Genomic DNA, 21,685 nt, shown 5'->3' on the forward strand with positions numbered 1-21,685 from the left:
GAGGAGAGGTGAGGTGGGGAGAGCAGCGATGGGGAGGGGAGAGGAGACGAGACGAGAGGTGAGGAGAGGAGAGGAGAGGAGAGGTGGGAAGGGGAGAGCAGCGGTGGGGAGGGGAGGGGAGAGGAGACGAGAGGAGACGAGACGAGACGAGACGAGAGGAGAGGAGAGGAGAGGAGAGGAGAGGAAACACACTGCCCATGACTAAACAAGATGCTTTTTAAACGTTTTTCACTGTCTGTCTGTCTTCTCTCTCTCTCTCTCTAAAAGCGGCCATTAACTGACGTTATCAGTCACTGTGCCTCTCTTCTCTACCTCTCCAGTGTCGACGGCGGGGGACGGCTCCAGCTCAGCCAATGACGAGGCGTCGCTGGGCAGCAACGAATCGGTGTCATCCCAGTCGTCCACGGCGTCGGCCTCGGAGACGCCCCCGGAGAAGGCCAACCACGCCCCCGACAGCCCAGGGTACACACACACACACACACATATACGCACTCAAACACACATCTACCTCCACCAGCCTCCCCTGCTCCCTGCTCCCCCAGAATCAGTAATCAGCCTTCGAATCTGAACGATTGAACTCACCGGTATCTACACAAGAAACAACTTTTCACTCAATCCCCCCGCCACCCGGCATCCAGATCTGCAGTTATCTCTTACTTGGAAAAAAAGGAAAAAAGAAGAAAAAAAAGTCCACAAAAGTTGAGCTGTTGCAGTCTGGTTACAAGTGTTCCCTTCCCGCCACGGCGCTTAGTCACCAAGGACGTCGTGGCGCTGATGGCGTCGTTTGCAAATCCCCTTCACACCGCTCTAATTAAACGATGTCCTTGTCACTCCATAACTCGTCTTAAAAGTATTTTAAGAGTCCTCTTCCTCCTCCTCCCCCTCCTCCTCCTTTTAGTTTTTATCCATCACTTCATTTCAGAAGTGTGTGCACTGCCCACCCAGACCCCCACCACCCCCGCCCCCTGTGCTCTGTGTCTGTCTGTCTGTCTGTCTGTTTGTGTATCCTTCAATCTCCCTCTCACCCTCTCTGTCTGGGTCCCTCACTCCACCTCTCTCTCTCTCTCCATCTCTATCCCTCCCTCCCAATCCCTCGCTCTCTGTGCAGACCTTGGGCCTTTGTGCCTACAGCTTGCCTTGAATGCTGATGCGAGAGGTAATAATATTGGGTTATGCTGTAGATGGTGGGCTCTTTCTCTCACCCTCTCTCTCTCTCTCTCTCTCTCTCTCTTTCTGCAGTGTGTTATGTCTGCAGAATCACCTTGAAATAAACTTTCTGTCTTCCATTCTCCCGCTCTCTTTCTCTCTCTCTCACCCTCTCTCTGGGTCCCACGCTCCACCTCCTCTATGCCTCTCTCTCTCTCTCTCTCTCTCTCTCAACCTCTCTGTCTCGCTCACCCACCCTCCCTCTCTCTTTCACTCTCTCTCTTATTCACTCTCACCCCCCCTCTCTCTCTCTCTCTCAACCTCTCTCTCATGTTATATCCCTCCGGGGTTGTCGCCTGCTCGAGTGTCTTAGCGACTAGTGTTTGTGTTTCTGTGGGTTTTGTGCTTGTATGTTTTTGCCCTGTGTGTGTGTGTATGTGTGTTTTCGCGTTTTTGCGCATTATTGTGTGTGTGTGTGTGTGTGTGTGTGTGTGGCACAGCATGTTACAACTCGAGCTTTGGCTCCAACTGCCGCGGTAGACAGACGGACCTCCTGTTTACGTAACGCCACACTTTTTTTTTTTCTCTCTCTTTTTTTCCTTCTCTTTTTTCCCTAGTGTTTTTTTTTCCTCCACACGGCGGAGGACGGAAGGAGTGACCGGGAGGAGGTCGTAAATCTGGTCCCTTATTTGTTTGGGGGACAGGTGGCGGCGTGTCAGCCATGTAAATCCTATTGACGTGGGGAGATATTTATCTTCTTTACCCTTATAGCGCGGCCCCCGTCCTTTATGGAGACTCGGCCCATATGTCTCCCGGTGTCACCCGGGCTCCGCTCACCCATAAATCCTGCCGGGCGTCTGGGTTCGGTCGCTGTGGTGGTGGCGGTGAGGCAGGGGCGTGTTTGCACAGCACCTCCCTGGCAGGGACGGCACGGTACGCGGGCGAGCGCCGTGGCACAATCCCAACGCCAGAGGAATGCTGAATCCCAGATCACACCCCCCTCCCCGCTGCCCTCCCCTCCTCCTCCTCCTCCTCCTGCCCGATCCCGTACCGTTCGATCAGAGCGGCAGATTGGATAAGATGTAAGCAGCGGTACGGTGACACGCCTCGCTCCGTCCTGCCCTCCGGTTGGACGAACGCTGACCCCTCCCCCCCCCGTCCCCCCGTCTCACTCTGGTCTGCAGCTGTGGCTCGGGGACGAGGGGGCGTGTGGGCGTGTTTTTGGAATATCAGTTGGGAGAGCCGAGCCACAGGTCCTGTAGCGGCGCCACGTTGGAGCGTGTGATCACACGGTGGTGTGTGTGTGGTATGTGTGTATGTGTGTGTGTGGTGGGTGGGTGTGTGTGTGTGGTGAGGTGGGTGTGTGTGTGTGGTGAGGAGGGTGTGTGCGGTGTGTGTGTGATGTGTGCTCCGTGACGCTGCACCTGGAATGTTGTTTACAGAAGTCCGTTTGTCGGAGAATAAGCTGCCTCTGCTTTTGGGAAAATCTGCATCGTCATACACAAATACAGCCTCTACTCCCTACCTCTCACAAGAACTCTCTCCCTCTCTCTCTCTCGCTCTCCCTCCCTCCCTCTCTCTCTTTCTCTGTAGTATGATTTATCTTCTCCGCCAACATCAATGTCTTGCCTAGAGATGCTCCGATCAGGGTTTTTGGTGCCGATCACCGATCACCGATCACTGGAATCAGTGATCTGCCGATCCGATATCACCGATCACCGATCACAGCGTCGAAAATGGCAATTGAAGCATTCTATTTATTGTGTAGCATTATTTATGTTTTTAATTATTCTTAACACCATTGACATTGTATATTAAGTATTCAAATGAAATTAGGAGATGAGAAAGTATCATGAATTGACGACCATCTGTTTTATTGAATTCACAACCACCTGTAGCTTACTTCAGGAAAAACAAATAAAATGTGAAAATAAAAATCATAATAAATAAAATGTACACTGTCACATCAAATGTGCAACATTCCACTCGAATGAGAGGAACTAGGGGCTCTTAGAGAACTTGGAGCTTACTGTAGCTTTCCTGAGGAACAATAAACATACCCAAACTAAACTGCAACATAAACAGGCTATAGCCAAATATAAAATACTGTTTCAAGTCATATTTAGGAGGAGATAAGACAGCAAGTCAGCAATAATCAATAAAACAAAAAAACAAAACATTGCACCTAAGGAGATTTCAGACTCAAACCTTACTTCTGATTAAGCAGCATCACTGGTAGATTAGCCTAGAGAAATACAAGCATCTCAGCGTTTTTGGCACTCAGCCTGTTCCTCTTATCATCTAAAATATGTCCTGCTCTGCTGAAAAGTCGCTCGCTATCTACACTTGTGCAAGATGCACAGAGGAAGACCTAAAACTCACGCGCTAATAGTTGTTATTATGGGCCAAGTGACTTCCTGCTCGCGGGGTCACATGACGTCGCTGAACACTACCTACACTACGCTCGTGAAGTCGCGCTGAAACTCTGACCAGCACTCGTGGAACGCCTCTCGTCCAATCAAAGCACTCGGTCCCTTTATGACGTCGAGCCCAGTGTGCGCTTCGGCGCTCTCTGAGCGAATCGACGAACGCAAGAAAAAATGCCGTATGATATTCGTGGTATTGAAAGACCTTGCGTGCGTTCCTCCCCGAGGTATTTCTTTTGAGCAGACATTACAAACGGCATATTTGTTGTCTCTTTCCGACACTGTGTAATATTTCCAGACTGGCGACGCCATTTTGTAAATCGGTCGGGTTTGATCGGCCGTTTTGAGAACTCCGATCAAAACCGATCAAGGCCATATCGGCCGATACCGATCGGCGCCGATCAGATCGGAGCATCACTAGTCTTGCCTCATTTCTCCTCATCTCTTCCCCCGAATTCTGCCTCGGTGTTTCCCGGTAGCACTCCTGTTTACCCTGTAGCACTCCTTCTTTCCCTTCCCCTCCTCCTCCTCCTCCTCCTCCCCCTCCTCCTCCCCCTCCTCCTCCTCCTCCTCCTCCCCCTCCTCCTCCCCCTCCTCCTCCTCCTCCTCCCCCTCCTCCTCCTCCTCCTCCCCCTCCTCCTCCTCCCCCTCCTCCTCCTCCTCCTCCTCTTCTCATCTCCCCTCTTGGCGGACAGCTGTGGACCATAGAATGGTGGATCCACGCTCGTTTCCTGCCCACCCAAATCGAAGGTAGTCAGGCGGGCTCAGCTCCCCTCCCCCCCATTAGCTCCCTGGCAGACCCACCAAGGCCTGGAGGCACTGGGATGAAATTCCTGCTATAATAGAAACCAGGCACAATGGGACCGTGTGTGTGTGTGCGCGTGTGCGTGTGAGAGAGTGAATGTGTGTGTGCGTGCGTGTGAGCGCCTGTTTGTGTGCGTGTGCGTGTGTGTGTGTGTGTGTGTGTGTGTGTGTGCATGCAGTAATCGTGTGTGTGTGTGTGCGCGTGCCTACATATCACAAACCTCTCTTGTGAGACAGTTAAATGCCACATCACAGGGTTTCATAGAGAGAGTGTCGAGTGTGTACATGTTCCACCATGTCCAAGCCATGAATCTAGGGGTGTTTTGTTGAGGTTGGTCAAGTTGATCGCCCTGTGTGTGTGTGTGCGTGTGTGCGTGTGCCAGGGTTTCCGTTAACCGGTAATTACCGGTCTTTGTCCGGTAAAATGTGTTGAAGTCCGACAAATTGAAAACTCGTCGGACAAAATGTCCGGTGAAAATAATTCCCTCTAAGCACAATTTGAATACAATTCGCTAAAGTTCACATTCTGATTCCTTCTATTTTAAAAAAGACGAATATATAGGCTATGTATTTCTTTTATTATGATATGATTTGACACCGGCATGATGATGACTCCTAATGTGTAGGCTGGAGATGCGAAACAGCGGTTGTTTCCGGTGTGCGCTATAACTCGTGCACAATCGAGTCGAGGCAGAGAGGAGGATAGCGATGTTTCTCTCTGTGATAGTGTGATTATGCAAGCCTTTTCTGAAAGGGATGAGAACCCGATTGTTTCAGCTTCTCCCAGGGAGAAAGTGGTAGAGTTACCATCCTCCCCGAGTCCTACCATACCATCCGCTGACAGCCTATCTCTGCCTGTAACCGGCGAGCGATTGCGTGTTGCTCAAGTAGCTGATCAGTCATTAAACAAATGTTTTTTACATGCAGCTAGTGAGGAATCTGAAATAGGGGGCAACGTAGTTTATTTCCTTAACGATGGGATATTAATGCGTAAATGGTCTCCTCCTAATGCAAATGGTTGTGAGTGGAATACTGTAAAACAAGTGGTTGTGCCTGTGGGTTATAGACAACAGGTGTTATCTGTAGCACATGAGAGCCAGTGGTCAGGACATTTAGGTATAACTAAAACTTATCAGCTGATATTGAAACATTTCTTTTGGCCCGGACTGAAGGCGGATGTTGCCAAGCACTGCCGCTGTTGCCATACTTGTCAGATGGCGGGTAAGCCTAATCAATCCATTCCACCCGCACCATTGCATCCCATTCCTGCTATAGGGGAGCCATTTGAACGTGTAATAATTGATTGTGTTGGACCTTTGCCTAGGACTAAAAGTGGAAGTCAGTATTTGCTCACTATTATGTGCGCTGCTACTCGTTTTCCCGAAGCTGTTCCGTTGCGTAACATATCAGCCAGCTCAGTGGTGAAAGCTTTAACAACGTTTTTTTCCACATTCGGTCTTCCTCTTGTTATACAATCTGACCAGGGCACTAACTTTCAGTCTAAGCTTTTCAAACAATTGTTTCTCAATAAACAGTTATGTTCTCCTCATTGTCATACTCCCGAGTCCGATTAAGTATGATTTGACAGGCAGCTAAACGAAATGCCTTCCCAACCAGCGAGACCTGGGGGGTATTCCATCAACGTCGCTAAAGGAAAATCTAGGCTTATTTTGACAAGTCTCGCGAGATCTATCAAGATATGCCTGGATCTTTTTAAGAGTCTCGCGAGACTTAACGAAATAAGCCTAGATTTTCCTTTAGCGACGTTGATGGAACACCCCCCTGGTTATAGAAATAACGTTGTTTTATTGATTAAAAAAGGGTAAAACTGGAAAGAGAAAATAGAAAACTCACATTAATCCCAAACAATTTAACAAACTTCAGTTAACGTAATGTGGAGTCCGTTCATTGATCGATGCTGTCTGTTCAGTTCCCAGTGAGGCGCCCGTTCAGCGCTGGACATAATGGCATAGCGCGCATGCGAATCATGTTATATTATTATATATTATATAGCTCGCATCTAATCGTATCGGATGAGAAATAGACATTAAATGGCATATATAGGCCGCTACACAACAGTAATCACCGCGACAAACAGCTATATTAGATTTTGGGGGGAAAAATATGATTTTTATTTTTTTATTTTTTATTATATTTTAATATGATGACCGGAATATATCACGTTTGTCCGGTAAATCGAAATCTTCCCGGACACGATGTCCGGCGGCAATTTTTTCTAACGGAAACCCTGGCGTGTGCATGTGTGTGTGGTGTGCGTTTGGTGTGCGTTTGGTGTGCGTGTGTGTGCGTGTGCGTGTGTGTGTGTGCGTGTGTGTGTGTGTGTGTATATATGTGTGTGTGTGTGTGTGTGTGTGTGTGTGTGTATACATGCGTACAAGGGAGAACATTTTCTTTTATTAAAATGTTGTTTTTTATTAAATAAAAATTCAATTGAAATATTTTTTATAAATTCATTACCCCTACCTAGAGGATTTGCATGAAGGCTTATGCTGGAAAATGTTTAATGCAATAGCATTTCACTGATGACAAACTATAAAATATAAAATGGGTCAACTTGACCCACAGCAGAACAGCAAGGCACGTCGTGCTTCTCTTCATAAAAGACTGAAAGTAGGATGAAATGTTCTCATTTTCATTTTTTTTCCGGGCCCTCATGAGTCTTTCCCTTCTCGGAGAGAGGCTTTTCAAGTGCAGGCGCTGATCATGTTTTTGAAAAAAGAAATAAAATTATAAGCTATTTCTTGCAGCCATGAAATGATTTCCCATTTTGGCTTCGCTATAATTGTGGAGAAGCAATTTTTTGGGATTAATCTATTTACCATCGGTTGGTTTGACAGGTTTCTAGGGCAACCGTGTGGCATTCAGTCAATATTATGAACTGTTTATCCTGACATGATTTAGATATTTTTGTACTGTATGTTGTACAGATCCTCACAGATTAGCTGCTGTTTGATCTGTAGCTTTATATCCTGTTAACGTCTTGATTCAAAGAAGAGTGTGTGGATTTCTGTGTGCGTGTGCAAGTGTGCGTCATCTTCATTTGTCTATGTGTGACTGTTCACACACCTGCAGTGAGGTCAAAGAGTCTCCTCCTCCTTTCCTTCCACCCCCTTCTCCTCTCCTCCTCCACCTCCCCCTCTCCTCCTCCACCTCCTCCTCCACCTCCTCCTCCCACCCCCTTCTCTCCTTCTCCACCTCCCCATCTCCTCTCCTCCCTTCCTTCCACCCCCTTCTCCTCTCCTCCTCCTCCTCCACCTTCCCATCTCCACTCCTCCCTTCCTCCCACCTCCTTCTCTCCTTCTCCACCTCCCTATCTCCTCTCCTCCCTTCCTCCCACCTCCTTCTCTCCTTCTCCACCTCCCTATCTCCTCTCCTCCCTTCCTCCCACCTCCTTCTCTCCTTCTCCACCTCCCTATCTCCTCTCCTCCCTTCCTCCCCCCCTCCCCTGCTACCGTAACACCGCTCTCGCCTCCCCCCTACCTTCCCCTGCCACCTAACCCCATCCTCTCCTCCACCTCCACACCCCCCTCCCTAGGCCCAGGGCCCAGTCAGGCTGTGTCAGTGCTGCTCCAGGTTAAACAGTGGCTTTGCTGCACTGCAGCGCATCTGTCTCACCATGCTGATGTGGAGCAACCAGGCACCACCATGACCCCTGCCGCTGCAGAGCCATAAATCACACACACACACACACACACACACACACACACACACACACACACACACTGGCCTGACTGGACATGATCAGACCCCTGATGGAGGGAGGGAGGGAGGGACGGGAGAGAGAGGGGCATGGAGGACAGAGAGATGGTGGGGGGAGGTTGTAATGGAGATGTAGCAGAGAGAGAGAGAGAGAGAGAGAGAGAGAGAGGAAGGATGTTGGAGAGAGAGAGGGATGAGGGGGGAGGAAAAGAGAGCGAGGGGGAGAGGGAGAGGGCCAGGACTGTGAGTTCACCTCCACCGACATCTCCACAAGGTCCCCCCTCCCCTCCCCCTCCTGACGTCCCCTCAACGTCCGCACTCACCTCCCTCCCCCGCCCTCCCCCGTCCCTCTGGCCCCTCCCCAGCTGCTCCCTCTAATTGCCTTTATTAGCATCCCTCTGGGAGCGACGGCCAGCAGCGATTGACTCATTATGTGCTGTATTAGCCTTGGCCCTGGGGCAAGCATGGAGCACAGAGGGAAGCCTGGCTCTCTCTCTCTCTCTCTCTCTCTGTCTGTCTCTCTCTCAGTTTGTGAGTGTCTGTCTGTCTGTCTCTCTCTCTCTCTGTCTGTGTGTTTGTCGGTCGGTCGGTCTGTCTGTCTGTCTCTCTATTTCTCTTTATCTCTCTTTCTCTCTCTCTTTCTGTCTCTCTTTATCTCTCTGGTTGGCATGGTACTGTGGAGTATGGATATGGACCCTGAAACTCAAGTTTTATATTCCAAAAATGTTTTCGGAAACACAGTAGAATGAGGGCAGCTCTGAACTTTCACAGTATGAATAATACTCCACCTGCTTTCTCAGGTCAATGTTTTATTCATGCTGGGTTGTGTCTTTCTCTCTCTCTCTCAATCTCTCTCTCTCTCCCTCTTCCTCCCCTCACTTTCTCTCTCCCTCTCACAATCTCTCTCTCCCTCTTCCTACCACCTCACCTCTCTCTCTCCTCTCTCTCTCTCTCTCTCTCTCTCTCTCTCTCTCTCTCTCTCTCTCTCTCTCTCCTCTTCCTACCACCCCCTCTCTCTCTCTCTCCCTCCCTCTCTCTCAATCAAGGACAGTTGTGCAGCATGTGTTCAGCCCACTATTAGTCATAACAGTTCTGAAAGCATCAGGCAACGTTTGGGGTAATAACGCTTCTCCTCCTAATGACATTGAGATTTACATAGAAACTTCATCCCCCTCAGATGACCACTGATACTGTGCATTCTGCTGTACTCCGTCACAGACAAGTTGGTGAGGTTGCACCTTGTGAAGGTCTGGCTATTACCATTGTACATTTTTTTCTTTTCTTTCAAAGGTTATTTTCTGGAGTGCACTAGCACTGTTATTTGTTCAGTTTTATTGGATTGAGATAGTGGAGAAAGACAGGAAAGTAAGGAGGTGAGGTTATGTCAGCAGGGCATGGAACCGATTCTCTGTCAGTCTCTGTGTCTCTCTCTCTCTCTCTCCCTCTCTCGCTATTTCTCTCTCCCTACCCTCCATTTTTCTCTCTCTCTTCCTCCCCCTCCCTCTCCCCCCCCCCCCCTTCCCCCAGTATACCAGGTTTTATCCGCCACGCTCTAATGTCCGACCGTACTGTTACTGTAAATCTTACCCTCCCTCCCCAACCGCCCACCCTCCCCCACGGCCCCCACAGCCCCGTCCCTCAGGTTGAAGCAAAGGCACAGACCACCGCCCGTTAACCGCTAACCGTTATTGCCTCGGCCACAACGTCGACTCTGTACTCCCTCGCTTTCACCGTTAATGTTTCAGCGAGTTACGACTTTCAAAGTTGCTTTGGAAAACAGCTGAGTCACGTAGAGCTGTGACTCTAGAACTGGAATCCAGAGTGTCAGGCCATTTTAAAATCCACTAACATATTAATATATAATATACTCATATTAATCCACTAATACCCCAGCTAATGTGGCTGTAAGCACCAACACAAATGGTTGATTTGATCTCTTCCAGTGTGCTAAAATGAAAGAGATGAAACTCGTCAACATTTGGTCTGTCATCGTTCGTGACCTACGCTATCTGGGTGGAGGTCGTAAGGTCACCGTGGCACAATCAGCACACACACACTGCTAGCTGAGCGCCGGTGTGTCATAGGGATGCTTGCGCTGGCCTGTGGCTACAGACGTTTGACCCCTGTGTGTGTGTGTGTGTGTGTGTGTGTGTGTGTGTGTGTGTGTGTGTGTGTGTGTGTGTGTGTGTGTGTGTGTGTGTGTGTGTGCGTGCGTGTGCGTGTATGACTTTGCAGGTCCTGTGAGGCTGCAGCCTCCTGGATGAATTCCGGAACCCCCACCACCACTCACGACGGTGGAGAAAGACCAGAGGAGAAGTGAGCACCTACTCTTTCATTTTCTATTGTTTTCTCTTCAACCTCTCCTCTCATCCTTTCCTCTCCTCTGCTCTCTTTGAAATGTCACGCTTGAATCGTCTCCAACTACTTTTTGTTTTACTTCCTGGCTGTCCTAGACCAAAAAAACTAAAAGAACAGACACACCAGGTAGTACGTTCACAGAGCTATTTGGGAAAAGTAACACAAGATATCGCTCGGAGCAGTTCTCAATAAATCGTGCGGAACGGTTGTTCGACTCACTCGCAAAAAAAAAAAGCTGTTGAGAGTTTGGAAGTTCTATGAATATTCTATTAATATTGTTATCTCTGAGGGTTAAATTTACAGTCTAACACATTCATCACACCACACTTGTGAGTGCAGAGTGCGACATTGACATAAATGGCAATTTTTTGACTTTTTCTGTATCATGGTGCAATAAAAGTGTGCAGCACCAGGATCTGGAAATTAAGTTTTTGAGTCTTTTCAGATCATTTGAGTTGATTTGGGCGTGACATTTCAAACATGCTGATTTAGGGTCCATTGACTTGCATTGGTTTTTGGCAGAAATGCTACCAGTTAGCAGCTTAGTGATGGTGCCCAGATAAGCGGAAGTCCTTGTCCTTGTCCGTAGACTCCTTTCAGGTTAAGGAACCAAAGGTGTCATTTTAGTAATTTGGGTGAACTATTCCTTTAAGCCTTACACAATAGACACAATTCTTTCAGACTCGCTAACTTTTTTTTTTATCTCACTCACTCTTTTAATCAGCCCAGCACACGCAGGGAAGCTACTGTACACACACTCATATTATGAATTCCCTCACAATGACCATCTTGCTCATTTCCTCCACTGTATCTACGCCTGTCAGATGCTTCATTCACCTCTCACATAGCTACTCAGTCTGTCAAACTCTCTGATTAACTCACTCCTTTATTTAAATAGTCTCGCTCTCTGTAGGCAGGCAAGCAGGTGGGCAGGCAGGAACGCACACGCACACACACACACACACACACACACGCACACACACACACACACACACACACACACACACACACACACACACACACACACGCACACACACACACACACACACACACACACACACACACACACACACACACACACCCCATTTGAGTGGACTCAGCAGCTTTGAAATTGCAGAGGGCCAAGTCATTGTATGGGCCATCCATGTGATTTGCATATTGTAGATGCAGACCATTATTCCTCCATATGCTGTTTCAAAAGAATGAGCGACGCATAATTAAACTCCTGAAGCACAGGTGAAGATAATCACATCAACAACTGTGTGACGGCAAACTTTCTTAGTTTGTTGTTGTTATTTCGCTTTTCTCTGGCACTCTCCGCCTACAATGTTGTTGCGCAAAGTGTATGAAATATTTATCAGGGTGATATTCGAGGCTGAGTTCTCTTCTTCGTGGTGCTGCTGCAGGTTGAGATAACTGTTTACAAAAGCGGCAAAACAACCTTGCAGCCGGATATAAAACATGGGATTGTTTCGTCAAGGCCAAAAAGAGTCTGTTACCTACGTATGCGGAACTGGACTGTCATGCCTTTGACAACCCCGTTTGTTTTCTTTTCCCCTCAAACTCACTTTTATAATGTTTGTGTCTCACTGAATGAGAACTGGCCAGGCGGACTTCAACAGGAATTTCTACTCGGCATCTGTTTGTGTGGAAAAAGAGCAGGCTTTAGAATTTCCTCCAGTTTTTAATTATCTCAGAATAGATGGTTGTCTGCGGCTGGGTCGCTGCCCTGCGTGTCTGCTGCTCACCATACAAACAGCCCTGTGAGGGAGGGAGGGAGAGAGAGAGAGGGAGAGAGAGAGAGAGAGAGAGAGAGAGAGAGAGAGAGAGAGAGAGAGAGAGAGAGAGAGAGAGAGAGAGAGAGAGAGAGAGAGAGAGAGAGAGAGAGAGAGAGAGAGAGAGAGAGAGAGAGAGAGAGAGAGAGAGAGAGAGAGAGAGAGAGAGAGAGAGAGAGAGAGAGAGAGAGAGAGAGAGAGAGAGAGAATGAGATGGAGAGAGATAATATGAGTGTTCATCCTGCTCACTGGGCTGGGTCTAGACTCCAGATAGCACCCGACAAGAGTCGCCCACACTCCCCACAAAGGTTCTTGTGCTTATTTGGCCCTGCTGCTTCTGTTAGAGAGAGAGAGAGAAACAGCAGAGAGAGAGAGAGAAACAGCAGAGAGAGAGAGAGAGAGAAACGGCAGAGAGAGAGAGAAACAGCAGAGGGAGAGAGAGAGAGAGTGGGCAACAGCAGAGAGAGAAACAGCAGAGAGAGAGAGAGAGAGAGAGAGAGACAGCAGAGAGAGAGAGAGAGAGGGCAACAGTGGAGAGAGAAAAACAAGAGAGACAGCAGAGAGAGAGAGGGCAACAGCGGAGAGAGAGAAACAAGAGAGACAGCAGAGAGGGAGAGGCATGGCCGGACCCATATTGAACTGTGGTAGTAATCCTCTTCCCAGGCTTTGCCAGCTGACTGATTACCTTCATCCCTCAGTGTCACAGGCAGGAAGGCCAAGGCGGTGTACCCGTGCGAGGCGGAGCATGTCTCTGAGCTGTCCTTCCAGGTCGGCGCAATATTCAACGCTGGTAAGTGTTATCACCAGACGCCAGTCGCTCACTCACCAACGCCCCGCATATTGGATTCAGTAGGGAACCGGGGCAGCCAATCTGATCATCAATCGGGAAGGGGATAGGAGAGAGAGAGAGAGAGGGGGGGATAGGAGGGAAAGAGAGAGAGAGAGAGAAGGATACAGATTTACTCTCCAATCCATCTGAGAAGCGGCTGGAGGGAGCTGTAATCACTCACAAAGGGGAAATGAGGACGTTAGGAGAGTTTCCTCTGTTTTGTTTCTGTGTCTCCTGTCTCCTGTTTGACATTGCCAGGGAGACAAAATAGACGGAGTCTGCCTTTACAAGAGGACATGGCCTGGTGTCCTTGGGAGAGGCAGTGCATTTGTTGCCTGTTGAACATGCCTGCCTGCCTATTCAATAATGAGCACATTATTCGGGTCTATCTTCCAATGTTTTCATTTGTAATAAAGCCCTTAGGTGATATTGAGACTAATAATTAATGGTTAGGGCCACACTGTCAATTGGCAATGCATTCATCGACAGGTGATAGAAACTGCCCAAGCCAGAGCAAATACGCACATTTCCTAACAAAAGGCCTATTGTATCTATTGTAGACCCATAGTATTGTGTTGCCCACATACCTCACCAAACATGGTTGAAATATGTTCGATCGATAATAATACAGCTAACTGGCTTTCTAACTTTATTTAATATCAGTTGGATTTCCATCTAATAGGAAATCATATTCTGTGAAAAGAATATACACCGGTGCAGCAATGGAGCCAAATATCACATATCGTATGAACCCGAGGGGTTATTATTAACCATTGGCCCTCGACAAGACGAAAAAGACGTATCAACATTATCTCGACCCAATATATTTAATGAAATGTACTGAGTCTGGCCAGGAATGCATTGGAGAGGCATTTGGATGCCAACTAACTTTGCTGACTGGCTGTGTGTGTCTCATATCCAACCTGTCAGGTCGATAACACCATAGACCCAAGAGCAACAAACCTAGGCTCTCCAAGTGTGTTTGTAGTTTAGGTTTGATAAAAAAACCTGCAGTGCTGCCCTCTTTTTTTTTTTTTACTCACCAACTGCCAAAGAATGTCGAGTTTACCTAGCAACAATACTTTGATTGGCTTCAAAATGACGCATTATAATTGTATGCATTTCTGTTGAGTAAATTCACCCTTGGAAAACCCGAGAATGTTGACCATTTTTGGGTGACTTTATTCACCCTCGCACCGATGGAGTTAAATCCTTCTCTCTGCTCGTGGACACGTGAAGCCACAAGACAGATGGTGTTGCCCATCACCTTCCAGTATTGAGGTTCACAAAGGTGCAGGCAGGCACATTAAGGAGGAGGGCAGCTGGAGCTGACAGGCTTTAAAAGAGCCGAGTTTGCAGAACTCCAACATAGTTGAGGAGTTGTTCTCCACTGGCTTTACGAGTACGATTGGGGCGTCACACCCACCCCGCCTCACCCACCATCACACCCACCCCGCCTCACCCACCAACCCACCCACCAACCCACCCACCGGCCCACCCACCGGCCCAGCCTCCGACCCAGCCGGTTTTCTTCCGCAGTTACACACTGTGTTCACTGAGAATGATTGAGTACCAGAATCAGAATCAGAAGACTTTATTGCCATGACATGTAAACATGTTAGGAATTTGGTTTGGGACAGTGGAGCACAGTTTACAGCAGGACAGGTGCAAGACAGGACAAGACAGTGCAAACCAACAACAAGACAGTGCAAACCAACAATCAATCCTAGACAATCTGGAAGAAGACATTCTACCGCCCGTTAACGACCTCTGTCGCCCCCCTCTAACTCCGGTTCTCCTCTGTCTGTCCTCTGCCTCCACCTCTTCCTCGACCCTCCATTCCCCCTGTCTCCCCCTCTGTTCCCCCCTATCTCCCCCTCTGTCTCCCACTCCACCCTCCGTTCCCCCTCCACCCCCTGTCTCCCCCCTCTCCCCCTCTGCAGTGACTCCGTCCAGGGAGCCAGGCTGGCTGGAGGGGGAGCTGGAGGGGAAGAGGGGCCTGATCCCTGAGAACTACGTGGAGATGCTGTAGCGTAACAACCCCCCCCCCCCGAGGGCGTCCAACTCTCCTCTCCTCTCTCTCTTTCTCTCTCTCTCTCGCTCGCCCCACTGTCCTCTTATACATGGTATCCATGGACACAATGTCGACACACTCCCGTTCTTAACTCAAACTCTCTCTCCTACGCCTTCAACTCCAACTCCCACAACCCCCCGCGGCTACAGACCCGTGGTTGGTCGGCTTTGGCACGGAACTCACCGGCCCAGGGAGACCAATCAGCAGTGAGGACGTTGGACGGTGTGGGACAGAAACAGGATAAAACACACTGAGGTGCCTTAGACACTGAGACAGAGTTGACATGGTTATGCTGTACGGGTATGCTTGGAGATTATGAGGTGTATTCTTTGTATTCAGTTTTAAGAGGTTGCATGTGTTGTAATTTTTAGGAATGTTTCGATACTCCTCACGAGCCTCGTCGATATATTTTTTATTTAATTGGCACGTTGATTGCATGTCTTTTTAGAATGTGAAACACAATATCCTATTTTTGTGTAGTTTTCAAACCGATGTTTCGACAACCATTGTGACAGAGGTGACACTCCAACCGTTCTAGAACCCGCTGTACTGGGTTCTAATGGTTCTATTGTTCTGACACTCCTAGACAATCTGGAAGAAGACATTCTATCGTGTTGCAAGACTTAGCTACGTTATCAATATGCAAATCCAGGCAAATATGTAGTAATAGACTGAATTCCATGTCTTTTTCATTACGTGTGGGAATGTGCAAAACAGAGTGGGTTTTTATTGACAATAGGTTTTACAGATCCATATTTGACGTTGTTCAGGGATTTCTGAACAGAGAATTGACGAAAATGAGATGGCCGCTCACGTCTTTAAATTAACGTCTTGTTATTGTTATCACGACCACAAATGCAGTATTTTCAGAGTCCCATGTCTGCTGTGTCTACAGATATTCATTTCAAAAAGGCCGCAAACGTCGAGTATATTTTAGGAATCCTCCTCTTGTGGTCAACTCTTTTTCAGGTTGGGTATTTTTCTTTGCGTTTGGAGTGGTGTTCACATTGTAAGTATACACACACACACACGTCGCATACCTTTATTCGACCGCCGTTCAACGAAGCCGGTTTCATTTTTCTAAGAGCTTTTGTTCTCTGGTTTGTTTTTGTTTTGGATTGCATTTGCAGTAATTTAAGACATTGATTTATGACATTTGTAAACGGTCTTGGCAACAATTTCATTTTTGTAACATTGGATATCCTCTTGATGTTAAATGTTAAATAAATAAATAAATGTTTATTCTTTACTGAGTTACGTATTCTTCCATGCACAAAGTGAATACAAATAAAACATAGTTTTAATTATGACAAAAGTAAACAGAGACAGCAGGCTGAGTCACTCTGAACGTTTCTCTCTGATGAGAAAATGAAATCACTGTTTCAATGTCGACTCATTAAAGTCTCAATAAAGTTGTGTTGCGCTGAAAGGATTTCTGTGTATTCCTAACAGGAAGGGCATTCTGTTCATCATTGAGTGTGCTAGAGTATCATGTTAAAAATGTAGACCATGTTTGGGCTACCTCTACCTACTTGCTCTCATGGTGCAAAGTGGTATCCTAGTTACAGGGGTTTTACTCTTAGTTTGACTATTTTAGTACTATGTTGTGTATGGTGTGGTCTGTTCAGAATGGAGGACATGTTTGGGTACGGTAGGCTGGTTGCCTAGTTACAGTAGTTTTACTCTTCCTTTGAGTCGACATTGTGGTGTGTAAACCACACTATCGGTCAGTCAGGAGAGCATGATGAAGGATGGTGTACTATAGCTTCTGGGATCATTTATAATCTCAGTGTTATACCCTGGCAGTATTACTGTACTGTGTTTCCTATGTTGAGTCCCATCGGTTTCATCCCTGTAATAAAGACGTGTGTGTGTGTGTGTGTGTGTGTATATATATATATATATATGCATACATACATACACACACACACACACACATATGTATATATTATATATATATATATATATATATATCAGTGGAGGCTGGTGACTTCCAGAATTGAGGAGGCCAATTTTTTTCCGCTTGCTCGCTTCACTCGCGATGGAATGTTCCCTGTTCTTCTTATCTGTCTTTGTGCTGGACAAAGGCACACTATTTGGAGTGTAAGCTACAATCAGAAAGTTCTGATTGATGGAATTCATTGTGCAGAGCTTAGCCTATGTGCCTGCCTGAAGAAATGACTTTGCTGTAAGTCTATGAACCTGCCTGATAATTAAGTTGAGAAATGACATTTGGATGTAATATAAATGCCCAGTGAACATGTGTAAAAGGCAGGAATTTGATAATTATGTGGTTAAAAAACAATTTAGTTTAGCCTACATTTTTCATTCTTCTTCTTCTACAGCTTCAACATGTAATCATCAATTTAATCAAGTTTAGCATATAAAAAAGATAACTAACAATTTCTTTATCAAATGTAGTTTTATTCAATATATTTAATATAAATAAATAAAAATGTTTAATGTTGTGAGGACAGTACTGGTTCCAGCTGGCTTCATCTGCTGAGAAACACAGACATGCAATGGAGTGGTATTACTACTGAGAACTAGTGGTGTAACACTGGTAGAGACATCTGATTAGTTCAACTCACCACTGGTTTAGCTGAGGGGTGGCATACTCTCTCCAGGACTCCATTTGATATGGAAGAATATTACATTGACTTGTAATAAAACGAAATCGACTACATTAAAAATAAAACTGTTCAATAAATCCTAAATGTTGTCTACCTATTCGATGTATAAATCGCGCCAGAATCTCGCCGATTTCCGAGGTCATTTTAAGCGAAAGTATTTGGCCAAATGAGCTATTATTTTCAGGGATAATAGCCATGGGTGTTCTAGACGTGTCCTGTAAAGGACAAGTTGATAGGACACTCGTAGACACTATGGATTGTTTCTTTGACTGAAGTGACTGGCGAATTCTCAAAATGGCTTCATGTGATTGGACGAACAAAATGTCAATCATTCAGCCCTGGACTCATTTCTAATATTTATCCTGCAGAACAGCACTCATACACGCGTGTGGCGGAAAAAAGGTACTACAACGGAGGAGAGGCCTCCTGTTCCCACCCATTTTCAGTGATGGGCCAATCACATATTGCCATGAAAAAAATTGCATTACATTGACTTCTATGAGAAACCACTTTCCGACAGGAGGCCTGGACTTTTCGACAGGAGGCCTGGCCTCCTTCAATAGAAACGGATAGGGATTCTGGCCTGTAGGTGCTTTACAATTGCAATATTGGGTTTTAGCCATGGAAAATATTTATGAACAAAACGGAAATAATATTAATAAATAATATTAATATAAAACAATTTAAAATAATTTTTTTGTTAAATAAATAAAAAATATAATTATTGCTTTTTAAAATCTCTCTCTCTTCTCTCAAATTATTGGGGAGGCCAGGCCTCCTCCACCTCTATGGAGGAGCCTCCACTGATATATATATATATATATATATATATATATATATATATATATATATATATATATATATATATATATATCGCTCTGTTGATATGAGGGTTCACTCAGGAGCAACCCAGCTGTCACTGTATCAGCTGTGATCTAGATCTACCACTGTACATCTGCTTTGTCCTCGGGGCGTGTAACAAACACATACACACTCACACAGACACAAACACACAGACACAAACACACACACACAGACAGACACACACACACACAGACACACACACTCTCCATAAAAAACACACAGGCTCTCATGTCTCAATACTCGGGCAGCGCCATCAGTGTAATTAGTCTTCCGGGCCACTGAGGTGTGAGTTGCGTTGGCGTTACGTGGCGATTACAACTCCGCGGCCAAAGACAGACAGAGACCCGATACCTAATAAGTGGGATGATGATGGACTGCGCTGGAGCGTGCAGTGGGGGCCGTCAATCCGCAGAGGTAGATGCTATAAATACGGCCATTGTGTCAGGGCCGGGAGACTTGGCGTGATGTGCCCCCCCCCACCCCGCCCCCACCCCCACCCCTCCCGACAGCAGAAGTGGCGGCAGCAGTAGTTACATAATGAAATGAGGCAGAGCTAATTAGATGGGCAAATTATTCCCACTATCAGCCTCCCATGGCCCTTTTTTCTGTCTGGCTGCCCCCCCCCCCCCCCCCTCTCTCTCTCTCTCACTCTCTCACTCTCACTGACTCTGCCTGCTTCCCTCTCTCCCTCCTCCTCTCTTTGTGTCTCTCTCTCTCTCACTGACTGCCTGCTTGCCCCTCTCCCTCCTCCGCCTCTCTTTGTCTCTCTCTCTCGCTTGCTCACTCTCACGCACTCACTCACACTCTCTCTCCCTCACACACACACTCACACTCTCTCTCCCTCACACACACACTCACACTCTCTCTCCCTCACACACACACTCACACTCTCCCTCACTCACACGCTCTCTCTCTCTCTCCCTCGCTCACTCACACACACACACACACACTCTCTCCCTTACTCACATACACACACACACACTCTCTCTCTCTCTCTCTCCCTCACACACACACTCACACTCTCCCTCACTCACACACTCTCTCTCTGGCTCACACACACACACACACTCTCTCCCTTACTCACATACACACACACACACACTCTCTCTCTCTCCCTCACACACACACACGTTCTGTCAGTCTCGCTGTGTCACTCACTCTCAGCGTCTGTCTGCTCCACTTCTCTCTCCTTCTGTTGTACTCCCTCAGGATTTTCAGGTTATTTGTTAAGGAAATCAATGGTTAGACTACTGGAGCTGTGTGGCAGTCGGCTGCGGTGTGAAATGAACTCGTGTTTTCTGGTCCACATTTTCCCAGAGAAACTGTAGTTCCAGTGTTATTGTCCTTGTTAAAGCTGGGTTGAAAATATGCCTTTGTAGCTAGTATCCATGTACTAGATATTACCAATAGGTTACTGACCAGTGTGGCTCTACAGAAAAGAACACTTGTTGTGTCTGCCTGCTTGTCTATGAGAGCTGTAGTTCGACTCTAGTACGGCCTCCAATACTCCATGTCAATCTAGTTGTTTACTTTGCCCAGTCAAATCCTATATCCCAGAGCTCTTTACTGAGCGCCCAGCTGTCGTCTGCCCCCTACAGAGCTGTGTCCTTGAGCCCCAGGAAAGAGATCCCCACCGTGCCTGGGTGTAGATTGCAGCCCCAATCCCCCATAGTGTAGCCAGGGAGTAGGGGCCACTGTGAGATCACACAGACTACCACAGTCACTTTACTCAATACTACCTCTTACAAACCACTCCCACCGAGTGCAATACTCCTGACATTTCTACTTGTACCATTTTATTTTTACTATTTGTACTGCTAAATTGTATCCTGTCTTATGTCTCCCACAACTTGTCACTTGTCCAGTTGTCTCACGTATGTCTTGTACTATTGTCACTTTATTTATCTTGACTTGACTTGACCATAATTGTCTTTGTGCTCCAAAGTCAGGAACCGAAGCCTAAGAATTTTACTCTCTTACACTTGTGTAATGTCACGTAACAATGAAACAAAAACATGTTACGGTATTCTCACATAAGATAAATCTCTTATTTCTTATCTATTATCTTCGTGAAAGGTTTCCAGAGCAGATTATTCTAATAATAATAAAATTAAAATAAAAAAAGACATGTGATGCTATGAGGGGAAAATGTGAGTGTTGGAGGGGGGGGGGGGGGGGGTAAGAGAAAAAGAGAAAAACAAACGTAAGAAGGCTGCAGACAGCAGGAACAGAGTGAGAGAGAGAGGAGAAGAGAGAGAGAAAGTGGGGCACAGAAGCCGCCATATGCGCTGGCGCAGCCGTGAATCCAATAGATTGATCCAATAGATTCTGTTTATCTGGCGCGACTACACAGTGAAAGCTATATTGGAAATCTGGGGGAGATTTGGAGTGGGCTGTGGATTGAAAAAGAGAGAGAGAAAGAAAAAAAAAGAGCAAAAGTAATACGGTCTACAAACTGCACTGCAGTCTGGCAAACCGGCACATTTTCAGAGTTTTTTTTTAACAAGGTTTATGGTGATTCTCTCTAAGGGGTGGGTGAACTTTTACACTGTGAATGTGTCTCCTTCCTCCTTAACCTTTCTCTCTCTTTTATTTTAGCTTGTTTTCTCTTATTTTATTTCTGTCTGTCTCCCTCCCTCCCTCCCTCTCTCTCTCTCTCTCTCTCTCTCTCTCCCTCCCTCCCTCTCTCTCTCTCTCTCTCTCTCTCTCTCTCCTTATCTCAATTCAATTTGTTTCCATCAAACTGCTGCATTCACATGATAGATATGGATTCATACTACTTTAGAGAAACTAAAACTTACAATAACCAGACTTTCTCTGGCTCCTGGCACATCTCTCTTCCAGTCACCTGGCCCACCAGTCCTCCTTCCAGCCGCTTGATCAACACACACGCACACGCACGCATGCACGCACGCACGCACGCACGCACGCACGCACGCACACACACACACACACACACACACACACACACACACACACACACACACACACACACACACACACACACACACACACACACACACACACACCATCTCAGCAGTTTTTTGTGTCTGCAG

At 46.8% G+C, this 21,685-nt stretch overlaps 1 protein-coding gene across 1 annotated transcript in view; it reads left to right on the top strand.

Annotated features, from left to right (window-relative positions):
- arhgap10 (Rho GTPase activating protein 10) overlaps positions 1 to 15,090 on the top strand; it is a gene marked incomplete at both ends in the record, with an annotated part of 64,633 nt that extends 49,543 nt beyond the window's left edge. The window contains 5 exons of the mRNA XM_080534751.1: positions 321 to 462; positions 1,918 to 2,079; positions 2,331 to 2,441; positions 12,928 to 13,019; positions 15,002 to 15,090. Of these exons, the coding sequence (XP_080390877.1) occupies positions 321 to 462; positions 1,918 to 2,079; positions 2,331 to 2,441; positions 12,928 to 13,019; positions 15,002 to 15,090 (596 nt within the window). The remainder of the gene's footprint in view (positions 1 to 320; positions 463 to 1,917; positions 2,080 to 2,330; positions 2,442 to 12,927; positions 13,020 to 15,001) is intronic.
- Positions 15,091 to 21,685: the final 6,595 nt, after the last annotated feature.

This window comes from Nansenia antarctica, assembly GCF_963989245.1.
Source record: "Nansenia antarctica genome assembly, chromosome: 6".
In the NCBI taxonomy this organism is placed as follows: Eukaryota; Metazoa; Chordata; class Actinopteri; order Argentiniformes; family Microstomatidae; genus Nansenia; species Nansenia antarctica.